At 57.6% G+C, this 12,906-nt stretch overlaps 1 protein-coding gene across 11 annotated transcripts in view; it reads right to left on the bottom strand.

Moving 5' to 3' along the window:
* Positions 1–1,094: 1,094 nt before the first annotated feature.
* Positions 1,095–12,906, bottom strand: part of ABLIM3 (actin binding LIM protein family member 3) — a 53,602-nt gene continuing 41,790 nt past the window's right edge. For 4 of the 11 annotated variants that reach the window (XM_069869476.1, XM_069869477.1, XM_069869475.1 and 1 more), the window contains exons 8-21: positions 11,940–11,998; positions 11,323–11,394; positions 10,767–10,922; positions 9,623–9,652; positions 9,058–9,187; positions 8,084–8,182; positions 6,643–6,693; positions 5,180–5,299; positions 4,861–4,925; positions 4,359–4,506; positions 3,642–3,671; positions 3,149–3,207; positions 2,592–2,652; positions 1,983–2,387 (exon numbers count right to left, since the gene is read on the bottom strand). In XM_069869476.1, coding sequence (XP_069725577.1) covers positions 2,155–2,387; positions 2,592–2,652; positions 3,149–3,207; positions 3,642–3,671; positions 4,359–4,506; positions 4,861–4,925; positions 5,180–5,299; positions 6,643–6,693; positions 8,084–8,182; positions 9,058–9,187; positions 9,623–9,652; positions 10,767–10,922; positions 11,323–11,394; positions 11,940–11,998 — 1,313 coding nt within the window. In that variant the 3' untranslated portion in view covers positions 1,983–2,154. Of the gene's footprint in view, positions 1,375–1,740; positions 1,822–1,982; positions 2,388–2,591; positions 2,653–3,148; positions 3,208–3,641; positions 3,672–4,358; positions 4,507–4,860; positions 4,926–5,179; positions 5,315–6,642; positions 6,694–8,083; positions 8,183–9,057; positions 9,188–9,622; positions 9,653–10,766; positions 10,923–11,322; positions 11,395–11,939; positions 11,999–12,906 lie in introns of those variants that run through there. The other 7 variants (XM_069869484.1, XM_069869478.1, XM_069869479.1 and 4 more) reach the window with 7 other exon arrangements.

The raw sequence follows: 12,906 nt of genomic DNA, 5'->3' as shown, positions 1-12,906 counted from the left end.
GCAGAGGTGACCCGTGGCTTGCTGGCCTGTTTGGGAACTGCTCAGTCCTGCAGTATGCCTGAAAACTGTGCCAGAGAAGCAAACAGGAAACCAGAGCACCACAGATGACACCAGGAAAGATGTTTGTACGGAAACAACCCTATTAGTTTAAAAAGAAAACATACAAAAGCAAAATAAAAATCCCAATAGTTTGCAGTGAACACCAAATGGCCCTGGTAACAGCGTTTGTTTCTGGAATTGCAGAGGCATTAGTCTTGGACACCGACATCAGTGATGGGGTATTTCAGGAAAATCTCCATGAAAAGGGCCAGCAGTTAGCAGGACGGGCACATCTAGCCCTGCCTCAGTGCTCCCACCACTGCTCACGTGAGTGCTGAGACCCCCAAGCAGCAGGACTGGGTGGTCACATCACCTCTGGTGGGGCCCAAAGCGTGGTGGCCCCAAGCCCCAGGACCAGGTGCTGTTGCAGCTTTTCTGCTCTCAGGGCTTGCTGGCCCTGGCCAGATCTGAAGAGCAACCAGAAACTGCACAAGGGAAGAGGCAGCTTTGGTTCTCATTTAAGAAATGCTTGGGTTTGAGATGGTATGGAAATAAGTTATTCTGGCTCTTTGTGAGGAGAAACTGGCTATGCAGAAATATGGGGCTCACATTTGCACCTTGACCCACAGGGATGCACCCTGCTCCTCTTGGGATTCCCATCTCCAATCCTCCTTTATCCCTGTCCCAGGCTCTGTGTTTCCGACCCCCGAGGCGAGGCTGAAGGTGCCACTAGTGCTCAGTCCTGTTAAAGGCATGGAGGGCATTAAGGAGCCCTCCTTGGCTTGGTGGGATCCCCTTTCCCTGCAACTGTACTCAGGACATCTTCCAACCTATAAGTAAATACAGAGACCAGCTGAACAGAGGCTGACAAGGCACCCACCCCAGCCCACAGCCCTGCTCTTCCCTGGCCCCAAAACACAGCCCTGGGAACTGCAGCGACAGCTGGAAACTTCTTCCCCCCTTGTCCCCATGGGGTGGCAATGACAGACACCAAGCACTTTGTGGCTCTAACCCCCGGGAGAACCCGAGGATCGGTACGGAACAGGGTTGAAAAAGAAAAGGAAAAAAGAGCATAAAATGATCTGCAAGACTCCAATTCACTCTCAGGGGTGCAGAGGGCACCTCTGCTGCATACAGCACCGAGAATCATACAGAGCTGCAATATAGAGATCTTTCTATATATATATTTATAGGTATATATATATTTATAGTGCACTGCATTTAAAACAGCCGGGCCTGCTTCTTCAGCTCGTTCCTCTTCCAGAGGGCCAGGCGGTCGAACTCAGCGATGGTCATGCCGAAGATCTGGTAGAATTCCTCCTGGGAGAGGTGGCGCTGCGAAGAGAGGGGATGCTGGGGACCACAGCCACCACCCAGGGACGACAGCCACATGGCTGTAGCATGGCAGGGGGGGCACATGAGGGGGTCAGACAGCATCCCCTGCCCAGCTGGAGGTGATGGTGTGCTGCAACTCCCACCAGTCGCGGAGCACCCAGCTCCCTCCTGCCAAACGCACTCATGCTACTGGCATAGGCAACGTTTCAGCCCAGCCAGCAGAGAAGCAGGTTACCATGACCATGTGCTGGCACCCGTGTGTTCCTGAGGAGCTACGGAGATGCTCCCTGCATGTCCATGAGCCCCTTACAGCAGGATCAGGTCCCTCTAAGCCCCATTGTCCTTGGTGGAAAAGGCTCTCCTCACCTCTAACCGAGTCCTGTCCACATCCTTGGGAAGCTGGTTTCTCCCTCTCGTCTTCACCAGGAGCAGCTCGTAGGGATATATCTGTACAGGGACAGGAAGACCACGAGGTAGCTCTGGAGCCAGAAGAGGACAGCTGGGGCATACTTGGGAATGATGACGTGGGGGCCACAAGGACAAAGCCTCCCCCTTCTGTGTTTGGCAGTGTTTGGGTGGCACAGTTGCCTCCAGAGCTTGGATGGGACAAGGCAGAGGGGTACTTGCTTTCAGGGTGACCCTGATCCACCTTGAACCGCCTTGGTGCTCTGGAATAACCTGCTCACTCTGCAAAATGAGGAGTGACCCAGGGACAAGCGTGAGCAGGAAGCGCCCAGCACAACCACCTCTCTTTGTTCCTCACCCAGGAGACACTTCTGCTCAGCCAAGTGCTTGGGACCCTGGTAGGAGGGGAAGGACTCTGGTCTGAGCCCCACGGTCTTGGGACAGGGATTTCAGGTAGGGGATGAAGGCAGGGCATTGTGGGCAGAGGGCAAAGCTTCCTCCTGAAGGGTCTGGAGACACAGAGAGGTGTCTCTGGGACTCCCTCTGGCTGGTACTTGCACCTCCAGCTGGCAGCTGCTTCTTGGAGCAGGAGCATCTTACCTTGTACTCTGTGGGGGAGAGAAAAGACAAGAGAGACATAAGCCACACTCATTTCCACTGCCAGGATCCTCCCCCTGGGGCTGTAGAGACCCCTGCCTGTCTCACCCTTCTCCCTCCACCCTCAGCCTCATATTCCAGCGCTGCCCGTGGCAGGGTAGGCAGCCCCACAGCATCTCCATGCCCACAGGGTCCCCAGCCCCACGGCGCCTTACCTCGCATCCCCCAGTTGACGGCGTTCGTGCTGTCGTAGTGGAAAAGCTCGGCGCTGGGAGGCTGCAGGAAGGTACAGGGAGGGAGGAGTAAGCAGGGGTCTCCTCCAGATGCTCAGCACAGCACCTTACATGTCCCCAGGGGACAAGGCACCCACCCGAAAGCAGGACCCTCTCTTCATGCATGACAGTGGGGAAACCGAGGCACAAGGAGGTGAAGTGACAAGCCCAGGTCACATGGAAGCAGGACAAGATCTCCTGACCTCCAGCAATCGCTGCCCCAGGATATAAAGCAAAGTTCTGCTGGGAAGCAGAGCCAACATCCCTCAGAAACATGTCCTGCATGGCTTTCAGGGCAGGGACCTCTGTCCTGCAGGACCTGGAAAGGCCTTTTGGTCCTTGCTAAGGGTCACTTTGGACTGGCACAGAACAGCAAGGACAGCAGTGGTGCAGAGAAGAGGGGAGCAGGACACCCTGCTTGTGACAGGAGAGCACCGAAGGGGAAGCCTGGGGAGAGTGATGAAGGGTGCAGCAGCAGGATGCAGGCAGGAGGCACTTACCCTGTGCAGCCCGTTCCTCCTGTAGGCAGGAAGGGAGGCCGACTTAGAAATGAGGGGATCTGCAAATAAGTCACCAAGGTGCATAAGGAAAATGCAGGGGCGAGCTCCTCACTCTGGGAGAACGCCCACTGGGCCACCCTACCCCTGTGCTCCCGTGCCACTACCCAGCTCCACATCACTCAGCTCTGTCTCCTTCCAGCTCCAACTCATTTCCAGTCTGGCTTCTTCCTGCACCGACATTCCTCTTCCCAAAATCCCTTTCCCATGGCAGCCCACCCAGCTCATCCTTCACCACAACACCATCTCCTCTCTCAGTTTCTCTGACCCGCCCTCTTCTGGAGCTGCCAGCAGCTCTGCCCTGGCTTGGCAGTTGAAGGACTCCTTCTCCTCTCCGCTTATTCCCACCCTGGTCCCAGCACCTTCTCCAGCTCAGGCTCTGGACTCCACAGCCAAGGGAGACCAGCCTTGGAGAGCTGCAGGCTCACACACTCACCGCTATCAGCCAGGTAGTGAGTCCGGGGAGCTGCAAGGAGAGCAGAGCCAGGCATCAGGGGGGACCAAGCACCCCACGCCATGCAGAGCGTTTTGGCTGTCAGCCCCATGGGTCCTTGGGGCTCCCGGGAGCCCAGGGGGGCTGGGGGGCTCCCTGAGCATCTCTGAACAGCCCCAGCACCATGAGGGCAGATGTGCCATGAGGAAGGAAAGCACAGAGCGGGCAGGGGCACCTGTGATGTCAGGCTCCCCAATACTCTCTCCTGCAGCCCCGAGGGCAGAGGGGCTGGGTGCTGTGCAGGGAGAGCAGCGCAAGCAAGGAAGGCAACCCTGGGGCCAGTCTGGGGTGCCAGGAGGTCCCCAATGTGCCCGTAACGAGGAGGTACGCACACAGGGAGCCCCAAATAGCTCAGAGCAAGCCTAGCAAGCCTGTCCTGTGAGATTCTCAAGGGACCCTTCATCCATCCATCCATCCCATGAGACACTTCACAGGCCGCTCAGACAGACTGCAAACATCAACCAGGTGATGCCCCTTCCCAGCCAGACCACAGGGCATGAATGGAGCTCTCCAGAGAGGAAAAGAGCCTCTTGATTCCAACTCTGTTGTCCAGCAACTCTTCCACCACTCTTTCCCAGCACCTCGTTTTGCCCTCTCCACCCCAGCAAACTTCCCACACTGTGCCAGGTGGGATGGACAGACAGACAGTGTTGTCCTTACAGCCGTTGAGGGAGCCCTCGTAGCCAACCGTGTGCAGGGCTTCTCTGCTGCTGGCCGAGCTGCGAGGGGGTGTCCAGGGATCTGCGTAGGAGTTGGATCGAGCCTTCATCTCCTCCCTCAGGATCAGCCTGCCGATGCCACTCTGGATCTGGGCAGGGAGGGAAAGCTGCTTTGCACCCTTTCTTTTGCCACCCAGCCCTGATCACTGGCAGACCACGGCAGGGCATGGCATCTCCCAGCATGGGCTCAGCACCTCCAATCTGCTCCTACATCCCTGGGGACGAGGTGCTGGTGTGGGGTGCCTTGACGAGGGGTGCACACCCATCCTTCAGACCCCATGCTGGGGGTGGCCAAGGCGGGAGAGATGGCAGAGGGCAGCGGAGATGGTGGCCCCTTCCTGGGTGGTGGATCTAAGCTGAGCCTCCTCTGAAAACCCAACCACCACAGAGGCAGCTTGCTGCCAGCTCTCCCCTGCCAGGCTGCAGGCAGGGAGATCACTCACCTTGTGCATGCCCCGGTCGTACCCATCCTCCTCACCTCCTGATGAGAACCTCCGGGCACGGGGGGCTGCAAGAAGACATGTGGTGTGGTTAGATGCAGATGAAGGTGGAAGCGGGTAGGGAGGAAGCAGTCTCCAGCCACATGGGGACAGCTGAGTCCCAAAGGCTTCTAAGATTTTGGAGTCACTTTGGCAGGTATTTTACCCCAACCCCACCTTTGGATCCAGACCCAACATGAGGCGGTGTCCCTCCCAGGGAAGGGCTGTGTTTAGGGGCAGGAATGGGCTTCCCTTTCCCCTTGAACTCATGTGGAGTTGTTACCTTTGGGGGAGCCTTGGAAGGACCAGTATTCTGACTCGGAGTGGTAGTAAGGGTCCGGGGAGTAGGCAGGGCTATACTTGGATGACTGTGCAATGTCTTCACTGGTTTTGCTTTTTGTGGCTGCAGGGAGGTTGTCTGCAAAAGGAGCAAGCAGAGCTGTAATGAAGACCCTGGGTCCCACTGGCAGGACTTGCAAAGATCCACCCCGGGACGAAGGCATATACTCTTCCCAGCCCTCTCCCCAGTGGCTTCCAGTAATTTATGCCTGGGATGGCATGGAGCAGGGCTGGGAATAATCCATTTTCAAACTGCTGACACCTCCTGGAGACAAGGGTGCAGAGACAGACGATTGAGACAGCAACAAACTCTCGGGAAGGGACCCAAATAGCTCCACAGCACCACAACAGGCTCTGGTTCCTGCACAGCGCTCACCCCAGCACCAGTACCACCAGTGCCACCAACTTCCCTGTGCCCCTGTGTCCCAGGCAGTCCCATGACCTGGAGCGCTAGAACCACACAGGCTGGAGGGGATGCAGGAATGCTCAGTCCTGGCAGGGAAAGGGCTCTGGGGAAGGTAGCCGTGGGCTGTGCAGCAGGGAGGAGCTGATGGGTGAACCCAGCAGCTCTGGAAGGGGCAGGGCCACACACAGAGCTCTGCTCAGACTGGGAGCTGAGCCTTGGCAGCACATGTGAGGAACCCAAGGGTGAGCCTTGCTCCTCTCTTGCAGGGGCCAGGAGACTCACAGGGGAAGAAACACCAAGGACAGGCTGTGTGGCAGAGCCATCCCACCACCACAAGCAGGTGCAGGGGACCCTGGCGATGGCAGGTACTTACAGCAGTGGGTGCAGCCAGCAGCAGGGCAGAAGGAGTTGGGCAAGTGGGAAAGGACAGCCCGGAGAGAGAGAGAAAGGAGACACAGTTACCGCTTAGGGGGAGCTGCTGACCCTCTATGCTCAGTAGCAAGAGGGGACAGTGTAAGCCAGCCCCACTGAGAGACATCAAACATCCCTGTGCCTCCTCCCCACCCCTCAACATCCCCCAGGCTTGTTTCGCCCTGAAGCATCCATGCAAGATGGGCTATGATTTTTCTCCAGGACTCCATATCAAACTACAAATTACTTCCTTCATCCCTTTCCTAAGGCTGCTCTGGCACCAGCAAGCAATGGCCACCCTTGTCCCCTCTGCCATCCTTTCACAGCCTCACCTCCTCTCCCACAGCTATCCCTGGCCCCTGTTAATCTTCAGCCTTCCATACAAGGTTGTGGTCCAAAGCTGCCTTTTCTCTTACTGAACTCTGCACTTTGCTGCCCAGAGGGGAAGCAGGAGTATCATCCCACCAAAGCCCAGCCCCCAATAACTCCCATCTCCCACCCTGCCCCTACACACAACTCAGGCAGCCCAAGCCCCAGGCTGGTACACTGCCCCGCGGAGCAGTGCCCGGTGCACAGCAAGCAAACTGTACCGTGTCGCTTATAGATGGGAGGTTTCCGGTAGATGTTACTCTCGCCGGCAGCTGGTGGCAAAAGAAAAGAAGAAAAAGAAGAAAGAAGGAAAGAGGGGAGGAAGGGGAGGTCAGTGTGGGTGTGCTGAGAGCAGACAGGACGGAGGTCCTGCAGGAGATGCTATCCCCACACCACGTTTCCATCACACAACTGCTTCTGGGTCCACGCATCCCATGGGAGTGCGGGGCCAGGCAGGTTCCGGGATGGGCAGCCGGAGCGCGGTCCCAGGGCTGCTCTCAGGCAGCGCTGAGCACAGAGGACATGCAGTGAGCACCCCAGCGTCAGCATGCACCACGAGGTGGTGGGTGCTGCCAGCCCCGGGAGGGAGCGGCACAGCCAGGAACCACCGGCCACCCCTGCCAGCCGGCAGCAAGGCACCACAGCTCACTCTGATGCGGTTTCTTGGGGGTGCCAGCACCCGCAAGAACCACCTGCAATCTACCTGGGGGTGAAACAACATCAGCCAAAGCCTCTTTCCACAGCAGAGAGAGAAAAGAGCTGGGAGGGGAAGCAAGCTGGAGCGTAGTGCTGAGACCTACGGCCCCTGCACAGGGACCAGGCAGCAGAGCCGGCAGAGCAGGGACGGGGCCATCCATAAACCACTGACTGTCAGCAGGAGGGCAGGGCAGGGAGCAGGACCGAACCCTGGCAGGGATGGGAGCAGGAGACCATGGTGGGGAGCCTCTGGGCATTCCAGGGCATCAGCTACACATTGTGCAGGGTTCCACTCGGAAGGAGGACAAGGGCAACGGAAGATGCCTACAGCTTAACAGGGTGGTCTGGGGCTCTGCTGATGGATGCATGGGCTGCTCTGCCTGCCTGCTTCCCTCCCTGCTCTCCCCTTCTGCCCACTCCATCCCCATCCCCATGGGCTCTGTGTGGCTGGGAGGGAGTGGTGGCCCTTACCTGGTGGCCCCCTGCAATCCCTGCAGAAGGGGAGCAGGCATCTGGCAAGCCCAGAAGACTCTGGGGGGAGGGAGCAGCGGGCCCTAGGGGGAGTATAAAATAGTCATCTGTAGCAGATGGGCACGGAAAGGCCTCCAGTAGACACACTTTGGCTTGTGATCCTTGGTGGGGGGAAGGCAGGGAAGGGGGTAGGCTCTCTTCAGGGGACTCATCTTCGCGTGGGGTGTGGAGGAAGGTCAGGGAAGAGGAAGGGCAGGGATGTTGCAAGGATCAAGCAGACTCCAGGCAGCTCTGGGATGTCTGGGGGGTGATAGGGAAGGAGGAGAGTTCAAGCTGCAGGTTCTGTTTATGGATGGCCTCTACCAGGGGTAGGTCCTGCTGCCAGCTGGCTCTAGACAGGTGGTGGAGCTACGCATGCGACACAGGGAGGACGGCACATGCGGGCATGCCACAGACACAGTGCTTCCCCACAGACTGGGGTGCTCCAGAGCCTACCTGGGATGTGGAAATGCTTGGGTGCTTGGTATGAGGTTGGAGTGGAGGACCTCACATCTAACTGGCTATAGTATGGGGAGCTGCGCCCGCTCTCAGTGCCTACGCAGTGCCGAGCAGAAGCAGCCATAAGTGACCAAGAGAGAGAACAAGAGCAGAAGTAAATGGGTGTTAAATGCAGTGGTGTTAGAAGAGCAGGGGGTGACCCATGTGGCAGGGGTGATGAGGACGCACGCTGGGCCGTGGTCCAGGATGGGGTGTGATGGAACAGGGGGAGATTTCCTGCATCTCTGGAGAAAGGTGGGATGCAGAGGAAACCCCGCGTGTGGGTGCTGTTACAGGGCAGCAGGCTGCCTCACTGCTGGCAAGAGGAAAAGCTGAGCGTGCTGCAGAGGCAAACAGTGACAGGCCCTTGGCGGTGCAGCACAGGTGGAGCTCAAGGAATGTGGGACCTCTGGACTTACTGACCTTGGATTTTTCCAGCTGTTCCTCCCTGGCTCCAAAGAACAGGAAACATGGCACAGACACACTCTGCTTCTCCCCAAGAACATGCTCCAGGGTGTGCACACGTGTGTGTGCAAAGACCCCCTGCTTACAGCACCAGCTGGGCACAAGTACCCTCCCAGAGCCACCAAGCCAGCTGAGGGGGCTTCTCTGGACCTGGGGTGACCTCCCTCCCCACTCCATCTTCCATGAGCCCCAGGTCAGACTTGAGCCAGGACAAAGCCCTCTCAGTTTCTCCTTGTTGCTCACAAGACAAGAGTCAGCGGAACCATAGGATGCTCACAGCAGAGCTGGTCACTGCCCCACAGCTCCTGTGGCCATCAGCACCCCACAGACCCCACAGGTCCCCTGCCTGCTTGACAGAGGAGGGACCACCGAGGTCCTCTGGGAGAAGCAGGTGACAGTTTGGTGGTCCCTGCTCCACCTGGGGGTCTGAGCATAGCCCAGCTTGCCATTGCAGCTGAAATCCTCACCTGAGCGGTAGAAATGGTGGGGGGACCTCGGGATGGTGGGGGACACGCCCTGGCGGCTGTAGGTGGGAGAGTCAATGTAGCCAGGGCTGGAGGCTCGCCTCTGCCGTGTGTCAAAGCTCTCGTAGATGTCCTGGGGATGGGAAAAGGTGTGGAGACAAGCAGAATTAGAGCTGGCATGATGAAGGATGAGACAGCTCAGTGTCTCACAGACAGGGGTCCCCAGGCTGCTCTGCCTCCCCACTATGCAGGCAGCGAAGCTCAGGGTCTGGAACCAGGTGACATTGTCCAGTCAGAGGCTTTCACCCCCTTGCCTGGCGATTGCACCCTTTGTATGTGCTTGCTCCCAGTTACTGGTGTCCCCCTCCATGGAGCAGAAGCTGCACCCTGGGTCCACTCTTCCAGGGAGGACTTGCATGTTGCTTTCCCCAGAGCCCGAAGGACAGGACGCCCCTAGACAGGGTCCCCCTGCCTCCCCCCACCTTGAGGCAGCACCCAGGCGGGCTCAGCAAAGCCCCAGGGCTCCCTGGACAGACGGACACACTATGGCAGTAGGAGGTGACATTACCTGTGAGTATGGGGAGAGGGTCCCCAGGGACTGGAGGCACCAGTAGGCAAAGGCAGGAGAGAAAGATGAAAGAAAGAGAGAGAGAGAGAGAGAGAGCGCACATGGTTAAGAGAAGTGGTGACAGACTGGGGTCCCACAGTGGCTCCTTTTTGCTGTGTTACAGCTGAACTGTGGAAAGGAGCCCCTGGTCAGGAGGGAAGCTGAGGTGAGGATGGCACCTCCTGAACCAGAAGCCTGCACCCCTCCTCAGAGACCTCCCTGCAAGGGGAGAAGGTGGCTGCTGGCCCCATGGTGCTCCTCAGCAGGCTATGGCCACGCTGCCTGCACCATCACTGTGTGGGCTGGAGGAAACCAGGCTTGGAATAAGCATTGGGACAGGAAATATAAGAGATGTTGCTTCTGGTCATTACAAGTCCTCTTCCAGGACCACCTCAGGTCCCTCATCTCTGCGTGAGCTGCTCAGACCCTCCTCTTCCATGAGCTTACTGAAATCACCCAGCAGCCCCAGCCTGCTTGGGGAAGCGGGATAAGGCAGTCCTGTGCCACACACCGCTAGGGCATCATCTCATCACACGCTTGCACAAACGCACTGTCCAAACCCCCCTCCCCTGGCTATGAGGACAGCACGCGACAAGGGCAGCCCCGTTGTGCTCCAGGGATGCTATGCTGGAGCTGGGTGGCAAGGAGGATTGTCTGCCAGGGGCCAGGCTTTGGGCTGAGCCTACTGGCTTTCTCTCCCTCAACCCTAGAGGATGCACGTGTGTGCATCCCTCCTCCTGTCCCGCTGTGGGCTGTGATGACCGAGCTCCCTGCCACATCACTCCCAGGGATGACGCCTCCCGCTGCTCAGTGCCATTTGAAACTGCACGTCAGGCCTGCAGCACAGGGTGGGCAGGCTGCTGCCATCAGCTGATAAGGTCACTGGTTTCTTTCTTACTCTACAGCAGGAATACTAAGACTTCCCTTCCAGTCCAAGCCCTCTTCGTAGCAACAGGGAGCTTCTGGGAAAGACCTCACCCCCTTTCCTGCCTCCCTGTAGTGTTCCCTCTGGAGTGAGCGAACCCACATGCAGTTTCTCCCCTTGCCCTGCCTCAGGGCTCAGCTCCCTGTGCAGTCCAGCGTTGGGCGTATCGAGACTCAGTACCTCCCCATAGCTATATCTCTCCAACGTCTCATCCGATGTGTATCTGTGATAGGGCTCGTAGGAAATGAGGTCAGGACGCTGCACTTCATAGATGGCTTTAATCTTGGGAAGAGCTGCCAGGTCTTTGTAATTAAGGATCTCATTATCCACTTTAGCCTAGGGAGAGGGAGAGACAGAGAGACGGAAAGGAAGAGGAGAGAAAGTAGGGGAGGCTGGAGCATGTAGTGTGGAGCCAGCACAGAGCAGACAGAGCCCACCATCACCCCAGCAGCCAGACAAGGTAAGAGACGCCTGAGAGGCAGCAACAAGAAGAGGCAGAGGAGCTAGGAGGGTGGGACTGTGCCCCTCCGAGCACTCTTGGTCTGTGGTAACGACACTGGCAGCATGGGATGCTGATGGAGAGAGAGGGCACAGCTTGTCCGTGCTTTCCTCAAAAGCTGGACTTGTCCCTGGGAGATGCCTCCCACTGCAAAGCAGCGCCATAAACCAGGTTCCTTTCCCTGGGGCCAGAGCATCCCTCCTGCCCCATGCAGACAAGGGGCGGAGCTATACTTACGCAGATGACACGGTTTGGGGAGCCGATGCTGGAACCAGGGGGTGAGATAGAGGTTTCTGAAGTCCTTCTGTGCTGTGGAGGCAGAAAAGCGGAGGATAGGTGAGAGCACAGCAAGGAGGGCCCTCTGAGCAGACACAATGCTGGATGCAGCAAGCAAATAACAAGGTTTGGGGCTGAATTTCACTCAAGGTCCAGTTCCTCTTTTTCATCTGCTTGCTTCTGGTGCCCATGGCTGTTGTAGGCTGCCCTGCTGTCCAGCTTGGCACCTCACAGCCAGACCCAGAATAAGGCAAGTGGTCTGGCAAGACCCATTGAACAGCTGTCCCCGTGGCCATCTGGGTGCAGAGAGGGGTGCAAATGTTCAGTAAGGGGACTGCTGTACCCCCTTCCCAGCTGTGGCATGGGCTAGTGCCAGCCAGGAGCCACATCCCACTAAAAGCTTTGGCCACAGCCACCCGCCATCCTCTGGGCAGTGGGGATAAAAGTTGCACCACCAGCCTCAAGAAGCCACCCTAGGCTCGGACACTGCCACAACAGTTACCCTCCAGCAGGGTCTCAGGGGCAACCTCACGTGGGAAATGCCGTCTCTCAGAGATGCCCCTCACCCAGCCGCCTACCTTTAGCTTCTTCTCTGCTCTGGCCGCCTGCTTGCAGATGGGGTGCCACACTTCAGAGCCTGCAAAGTGGAAGTGTTTCAGCTCCACGCAGAGCTCAACCCTGCTGCTAGGGAATCAGCCAGCTGCCCCTGCCATGGGGGAGACCCATCCTGTCCCTGCCAGCTCCAGCAGTGACCTGCAGCCCATGTTCCCCCGGAGCCGATGGGTCAGTGCTCTCTCTGCATTGAGCATCCAGTGTTACAGAAGTGCAACCCCTGCATGCCAGGGAGGCGGCTCCTGGGAGTTCTGCAGGGGCAGGGGGGTAGGAACTAGAGTCTCTCCATGGAGAAAGGAGGCAGTGAGCCCTGAGGATAATGAGAGGGGTAACCTGTTGAGTCCCACCAGCTTCCCTGGGTGCCTTCTCCACTACAGAGCAGCCACAGGTGTGTGTCCATTGGGAAGTCAGGGTAGTGGGGACTGAGTGTCCATACTAAGAAATAAAATAGCTCTGAAGTACTGAGATGTAGTGGCCAACACTACTCCACCGCAACAGCAAACCTAGGTGTATTTTTGGTGCAGCCTAACCACTACTCGGCCATACAGCTCCTGCTGGTTAAACTCAGGGTAACACTGAGCCCAGGGCATCCCTAGCCCTTCACATACCCTCCGGGATGGAACCAGCAAAGTCACTGAGCTTCGTGGAGGTGTGCTCTGGGGTTGATACTGACCACAATCATCCTGCTGCCCACAACAGGGCCTTGCTGGGACTCCAATGCTGGCTCTCTCAGGGCACAATTCTCCCCTTTTCACCAATGGAATCATTAGTGACTCAGGGTGACAGACAAGCACAGGTTACTGAGGCAAAACAAACCCTCCCTCTGTGCTGGAAACAGTCCCTAAGGCAGCTCCAGGCAGGGATAAGCAAAAGCTGAAACCAAACCCAAACCACCTATCTGTGCCAAGTGAAAGCTTTACCCCTCCGGTGCTC

Source organism: Phaenicophaeus curvirostris, chromosome 15 (assembly GCF_032191515.1).
Source record: "Phaenicophaeus curvirostris isolate KB17595 chromosome 15, BPBGC_Pcur_1.0, whole genome shotgun sequence".
Classification (NCBI taxonomy): Eukaryota; Metazoa; Chordata; class Aves; order Cuculiformes; family Cuculidae; genus Phaenicophaeus; species Phaenicophaeus curvirostris.
This window is presented reverse-complemented; position numbering and strand designations above follow the sequence as displayed.